The sequence below is a fragment of the Parambassis ranga genome, chromosome 1 (genome assembly GCF_900634625.1).
Source record: "Parambassis ranga chromosome 1, fParRan2.1, whole genome shotgun sequence".
NCBI classification, from domain to species: domain Eukaryota; kingdom Metazoa; phylum Chordata; class Actinopteri; family Ambassidae; genus Parambassis; species Parambassis ranga.
The window spans coordinates 21,892,620-21,900,207 of NC_041022.1; the positions used below are offsets into that span (position 1 = coordinate 21,892,620).

The 7,588-nt window shown below is 39.0% G+C and overlaps 1 protein-coding gene across 1 annotated transcript; it reads right to left on the minus strand.

Moving 5' to 3' along the window:
- Positions 1-5,219: 5,219 nt before the first annotated feature.
- LOC114428001 (kallikrein-8-like) lies at positions 5,220-6,760 on the minus strand. Its single transcript, XM_028396321.1, has 4 exons — positions 6,721-6,760; positions 6,314-6,500; positions 6,038-6,137; positions 5,220-5,390 (listed from the first exon to the last, which is right to left on the minus strand). The coding sequence occupies exons 1-4, from the start codon at positions 6,758-6,760 to the stop codon at positions 5,220-5,222; spliced, it is 498 nt and encodes a 165-aa protein (XP_028252122.1).
- Between the last annotated feature and the right edge of the window lie 828 nt (positions 6,761-7,588).

Below are 7,588 nucleotides of genomic sequence, written 5' to 3' on the forward strand. Positions count from 1 at the left end.
TAGGTTATATATTTTATTATCATACAAGTATACACTAATCTAGATACAAAAAATGGAAAATAAGGATAAATAAGAAAATTGTTGGCAACAGCTCCCCCTGCTGGCAGAAATCTTGATCATATCTTGAAGTGTACTTGAAAGAACTGAACCCTAAACATCTGTGTGTTTGTTTGTCCAACAACACTGCTCATATCAAACATGTACAAAACTGTGAGACACAAAGTGACAGCTTCCTTGGAAACATTACAGTACTGTGACACAACAAAGCAGTTATTATAAATGCAGGGAACAAAAACGAGCTCATCATGTACCTGTGGTGTTGGCTTCAAGTGAAGCTGTAGTTTGACACAAAACTATAAGTTGTCAGGCACAGAGAGGAGCACGAATACAAGGGATTGTTGATTAAACTCCTCCATTTCAGAGCATTCACTGATGAGAAACTGCTGAAACACATAGATATGCCAACCTACATTCACACCCAAGAAGTGACAGGAATACTAATGAGGTCATAGTATGAAATGAAGTGTTATAAGTCACACACTTCCTCCTTTTTAGTGTTTTTATCACAATGAAGCAGCAACAAAACATGTAGGCTACTGTTTTACTCACATAAAGAGACAGGACTTTGACTAAATTAAAAAATAATAACAGCACTGGCTGATCAAATAAAATAAAACTTCCAATAAACAAGAATTCATAAGTAAAGTTTTATGTTTACTAAAGATAATGAGTGAATCAGGAAGGAAGTGAAGGTTTGAGGGCAGTCTGCTAACTACAGTCCTCTGAGCTCTCTTGTTCATTAGATGCTGCTCACTTTAAACCCTGGAAGAGTTTTCTTGAAGGCAGCAGCTAAAACATCCACTTACACAATTAACTGAAAGTAAAGGACGACAACAGCCATGTTACTGGCTGAAGCTGGATGTGTGTTCATGGGAATCATCCTGTGCATCTCAGGTATGAGTTATGTTTTTATATCTTATGTAAAATAAGTAACTCAGAGAACTGAAATGGTTTTAGTGAAATGTAGGAGGAAACATCAGAAATACACAAGTATGACTTGTAACAATCAGCTTTTAAAATGATATCATGTTCAGATGTTTGCTAACAAAAGCTTCTGTTAAAGGGATGAATGGAGAAGAAAGAACAATCTGTGCTTTAAAAGGTTCTTCAGTGGATCTGTCCTGCTCAGCTCAACATCCCACAGACAGCATGAAATGGTACACTCGGACCAAAGATTATGTTTGGAGGGAGTTATCCACCATTACTCATCTAACATACAACATGTCTGAACACTCACACACTCTGACCATCAATGATCTGAGAGAAACTGATGCTAACTACTACTGCTGCTGTGAGGATGAGAAGACATGGCTCTGCTCTAATACAGCATTTAAGCTCATTGTTTCAGGTAGATTGGCTGTTGATAAATATATCTTTAAGAATCAGTATATACGACACATGACATTTTAAATGTAAACAGCACTTCCTCAGACCTGCAGGTAAAGGTGTTTCCCACCACTGAGGGACAGACAGTAACACTGATGTGCAGCACCAGCTGTCCTCTGACTGAAAAGCCTGCAGCCTACATCTGGTACAAGAACAGAGAGTTCCTCTATGAGGACTGGTCTCCCTGGTACCAAGAGCTGGTCAGCAGTGAGGAAGCAGTCAGATACTCCTGTGCTATCAAAGGCTACGAGGACCTCAGAGCCCCTGAAGTCTCAGTGGGTGAGTAACCAGGGACGTCTCCTCCTCATGTTACAAATGCTCTGATTAATACACCAATACTGAACCTCTTCTTTGTACTGATTCAGATTCTGTCACAGAGACCTGCTTCACTGTGACCTATGCTGGAGGGAGGATGTGTTCTTATACCCAGACATCAGTGGATGAGTCCTGCTCCATCACACATCCCACAGGTTAGTTAGTTTGTTTTTATCATTGATCATGACATATGTGTTTTGACATTTTAATCAGATATTTCTTTATATACTGACTTGTTAATTATAACCTAAGTTAAATGTATGTATCATCTTCCAACAGAAGTACAGGTTCAAAGGATTCCTACATATCAGTCAGTTCAACTGACCTGTAGCACCAGCTGTCCAATGACTGACAGTCAAACTGTCTTTACATGGTGGTCCCACAATACAAAGTTTGACACACAAGACCGTCAGCATTCAGTTTACATATACTCTGCTGTCAGTTTCTCCTGTGCTGTAAAAGGCCTTGAACATCTGCAGTCTCCTGAAGTCTGTGACTATGAACCAATCAATGCTCTGACTTACAGAATGACACATGAAAACACACAGAGGGCTGTTAAGAAATATGATGGTCTGAATAATGAGGCATTATACTGCATACAAATACAATTAGTGGATTATTAGTGGGACTTTAAATGAATCTGGGATAAAACTTTTGACCACTAGGTGTCACTGAGAGTTTAACATTCTGTTATAGTATAAACTAAATATCAAAGTAAAACAAACTAAAGTCATAACTGTATGACTACATATTTGTGAACATATGTAAACTGTATGTTTATCATGTTTATCAGTAAACTACTGTGTTTTCTGTATTTCAGGTGTGGGTAGGATCTGCTGGAGTGTGAACTATGTCAGGAGGAGAATCTGTGCTCTGCAAGGCTCCTCAGTCATCATCACTAGTCAATACTCATATCCACACCGACCACTGTCAAAATCATGGTATAGAACAAAAACACGAGGTAGGCAGGACGAGGCTGAGCAGGTGACTGAGGATGCAGGTCGTGTGGAGTATCATGACAACATGAGAAATCAACACAACCTGACAATCAAGAACCTGACAGAGGCTGACTCAGCAGAATATTCACTCACAATTCAGAAATATGACAGAACAAGGAAACTGTCTCATTTTCCTGGAGTCACTTTGGTCGTCACAGGTAACTCAGAGCATTAAATAACTTGTAACAGTGCTGATGTTACCACAGTGTCTTTGTCCTGCTTTGACTAAACAATGGGACCAAAAATGACCAACTGATCACAGCCTTAGTTTGTTTGTCTCTGGATGCACTTCATAACATGAACATCAACACAAAGCCTGTTTGCACTGCAGCAGTAAGAAAGAGACACTGACTGACTCTCACCATGTTTCAGGTGTCAGAGTGCAGCTGCATCCTGCAGTGGTGACAGAGGGACAGACAGTCAGACTGACCTGCAGCACCAGCTGTCCTCTGACTGACACAGCCTACATCTGGTACTTCAACAGTCGACCTCTGAACCTGCCACACAGCCAAAACAAACACCTGCTTCTAGATCCAGTCAGCAGCCAGCATGCAGGAAGATACTACTGTTCAGTCAGAAGCAGCAAAACAAGCCTCAGCTCCAGTGAGGAGACTCTCACTGTCCGAAGTCTCACAGGACCTTCAGCTGCTGCTGCTGCTGCTGCAGGAGTCTGTGCTGGCCTCCTGGTCATGACACCTCTAGTCATCTTCCTTTGGATCAGGTGAGCAACACTCTATTGTAGATCAATCACATGAGTCACATATTGATGTTTACTGTCATCCCTGATTGTGTTCACTCAGCAGAAAGAGGAGGACTTCAGCTCAGCCTCCTTCAAGTGATGCAGCAGATGGAACAGAGCAGGTAAAGCCCAGAAATGTAAAGGTTCCTGCTGTACAGTCATACTTTCAGCTTCAAATGACCGTAAATACAAAAACATTGAGACATTTAGAAATCCTGCTGGAGGACATCTTCCTCTGTTCCCCTGCTTCCCTTCAGCTGCACTGACACAGAAGCACAGTGTGACATTAGTTCTATGACTCCTGTTCAGGCAGTAACATTCTACTTAAACACCGCTCGGAGTCAACAAGTGTCCAACAGTGTAAACTCACTTCATTCATTTTTAAAATCCAGGCTTACTCTGTGTGTGTGAGTGTGTGTGTGTGTGTGGGGGGGGGGACTTTCTGTCTTTGCTTGGATGTGCTGACACATTTCAACACTTTGTTTAACTGGTCTAATGATGGTGCAGCACAGTGGTTAGTTTGTGGTTTACTGTCGCCTCACAGCAAGAAGATTTCTGAGAATCCGGCTCAGGCCCTTCTGTGTGGAGTTTGCATGTTCTGCCTGTGCCTGCCTCTGGCTTTAAAGCTAAAGATCTAAATGTCTAAAGCGTGCTTGTTAGGTTAATTGGTGACTTTAAACTGTGCATAGGTGTGAGTGCAAGTTGTATGGTTGTTTGTCTGTGTATGTTGCCCTGTGATGGACTGGCAACCTGTCCAGCGTGTACCCCACCTTTAGCTAGCTGGGATGATCCTGTACTACAGAAAAAAGCGGGTTTAGAAGATGGATGGATGAATGTTCTAATGAGAAACAGGAGGTCTGCCATAGCTATAACAGTATTTACACGTCAGTAAAGTGCCATGAGACGCACTGCATTTGCTAAGAGGGCAGACAAAGACAAAGTACATTGCAAAACATGTCAGATTGTTTGTGCTCTGCTGTTTATTTTTTGTGTAAGACTTTCTTGGATGTTTTGTATCACATGTCAGATACAGCTGAATTAATGCTATCTGCTATCTAATTGCTCTGGGGAATATATCTGACCACATTCTGATGACCTGCACTACAATGTTGGAACAAGAATAAGTACATTAGTACTATGACTTAGTCATTTTTATTACATATACTACATGTCCTCATCCTGAGAGAAATCAGTTCATTTGTCAGTGCATTCTGATCTCTGGCCACACTCTGGATGTTAGCCACTGCCATTTTTTGCGCACTTAAAAATAAAATGTGAGACTGGAATTTTTTAAATATTGAAATTCATAAAGATATTCAAAATCTAAAAGCTAGACTGAAGAAGTGAGCTTTTGTTTAATATTTTAATGAAATATATAATGAAATATAATATTAAATAGCTCAAATGCTAAAAGGAATCCCAATCTCTTTGGGTTAAAGTGTGGAGTGATGTCATGTCCACCATGCCACTCCTGTTTTATTGGCCTTAGTTTGCATATAAGTCAGATCACAAATAGCCAAGTGTCACTGACTGCCTGCTTTGACGATGTTCATGTATGAGAAATTTAAGCCTCCAGCCTCCAAATGTGAAGAGGAAGAGGATAAAAATTATAATATTTATAATGTTTTAAAAATAAAAGACACAGAAATCACAATTAACTGTTCAGATCAGAATCTGAATTCCTTTATTTATCCTTGAGGGGGAATTCATTGCTTTACACTTTATATTCTGATGTTGTTGTTAGCACTTTGCTTGTGCAAAATGTCTTTAATCCAGTCCGTGTAAAAACAGACATTCAAGAACAGAGCTGGTAGCTCACAGGCATATTCACCAACACCTGAAATGATGCCGTAAATCATATTGTTGTAAACCACTCCACCACCGGAGTCACCCTAAGAGAGAGAAAAAGTTAGTAACTTAAATTTAGTTCCAAAACATGTGATAACTAGAAGATAGAGCTAATATTACAAGCCATGTCAACTTACTTTACATGTATCCACTGTTTTTTCTTTGCCACAGAACCAGTTTCCAAATGGCTCATTTGGAAATAACTTCTGGATTTGCTTTCTGATTGTTTCACAGGTGCTAATCTGCATTTCTGCACATTGGAGCTTTTCAGGCTGACCAGGCACTGTACAAATGGTTTTAAAATAAATATGTTTTTCAAAGGAAATTGAGCTGCAGGTGATCAATCAGTCTTACCTTTTTTTCTGTTCCTATCAATTTGATAACCACCATTTCCTGCAACTTCAACTTTTTTACCTCTAAAAAAAAAATCAAAAAGTTATTATCTTCCATTTCAATCCGTTTTTTCTCAGCACAAAACAAAATATTAGAAATACCACATCTGCCCATCCACCTTTACTGGTCTAAATCAGTTAAGCCTCAGGTTACATGCTGCACTCTTTCTCATCACACGTATCACTTGAGACGATGGATGTAACCCTTAAAGGCCTACTGTAATATACTGAAAGATACTTTACTCACATCATAGTCTGTTCAGAACAGGAAGACTTGTCAGGAAGACTTATGGGTGTGATTTTTGAGGGATTTGGTAACAGCAGCAGCATGATGTCATATCTGGATAAACTACTGTTCTTTTAATTTCCACTTCCGGTTCTGAACCCACAGTTGCATACCTGCAAGAAGAAGACCAACATGCTCCAGTCTCAATACAATCAATATGTCTAAAAGGTCAATGCCAGGAACATTAGTAATTACAAGAGCAACAACTTTTACATTAAGCCGTAAAATGACAGGTTTGTAAAGTTTAATTAATTTCTGGCTACTTATCTATTAGGTAAACTTTTCTCACATTTTGCTCTTTTTGCAGTGAGCTGATGTTAGAATCCACTCTTCATGGATCAGGGAGCCACCACACAGAGAACGCTTTCCATCCGACTCTCCAACTAATCTGACATGATACGCCCTCTGTGCAGGGTCACAGTCTTTACCACCAAAAATCCTCTTCTGTAGATCTACTGCTGTGCTCACTGTGACACCTGAAAGAGACAGTCCTCAACAGGTGACCTTGAGTTAGAACAACATTTGTTTATACACAGGAAGCTTCACATTTACTGTTCAGAAGATGAAAACCGGTTGAGGTGTTTATTTCATCTTTATCTATAATTTGATTCTAACATACATACAGTTTACAAACAGAAAAAACATATCTGTAATAAAAAATATAATAAAATGAAAAAAGAACAGCTAAGCACTCACCAACCCACAGCACAAGGTGAAGAAATGTAAGATGAGCCATCACTGTCATTGACCCCTCAACTTCTGTATGACAGTGTGACAGCGCTGCCTTTTTAAATCTGTTCATGATGTTCTATTGGCCTCGAAGCCACCAATACCTTCATGTGATCGACATGATCCTATTGGCTGCAGAACATTACACTTTGATGCAAAGTTTTGATGTCTTATCAAGTGTTCCTGTAGTGCAGCAGCACAGTTTTACTCATGGTCTGTCAGCACATCATCACTCTTGATGAACAAGACATTTTGTTTTAAATTCTTTCCGACATTTTGTTTTTTGGTAGTATATAAAAAATATGAAAAGCATTCAATAATATGGTGTAATAATATTAATATAGTTTTACAATTTGATGATTATTAATTTCAGTGTGATTTCTGGCTGTCCTATGTCAATTTTGTGAGTAAGGTCTACAGCATCAGGTTTTAAAAAGCACATTTTTCTTTCTTTCCTTTTTTTTTAAAAAAAAAAATCATTTTTTCTCAATTGTTTAAACACCTTTTCTGAAAGCATGCCTCATATTCTCAGAACTCTACAACACAAAAAAAAAACACACACAATGGGCAAAACCCCTCAATTCTCCTGCATAACCACCTCCTCCTAACCACCCTCACTCGTGGTGCACATCCTGCACTCAGGGATTTAACTTGTCAGTTAAAATAGTTTCAAATTTCATGTTGTGTTAACATGATGAAAAAAGTTTTTATGACTAATTTTATGGTTAAACTCATAAAATACATTTAAACAACAACAAAATGTGTTTAAGCTAATTGTATAACTAATGTTTCTGAGTTTCTCTTCACGTTGAGCTTACTCACATTTTAAGGCAGC

Excerpts from the sequence above, each read along its gene's own strand:
- LOC114428001 (XM_028396321.1), bottom strand. The coding sequence starts at position 6,760 with ATGGCTCATCTTACATTTCTTCACCTTGTGCTGTGGGTTG. Across the intron at positions 6,138-6,313 it reads CACTGCAAAAAGAGCAAAAT|GTATGCAACTGTGGGTTCAG; the intron begins GTGAGAAAAGTT and ends TTCTTCTTGCAG. Across the intron at positions 5,391-6,037 it reads GTTACCAAATCCCTCAAAAA|GGTGACTCCGGTGGTGGAGT; the intron begins TCACACCCATAA and ends TCTCTCTCTTAG.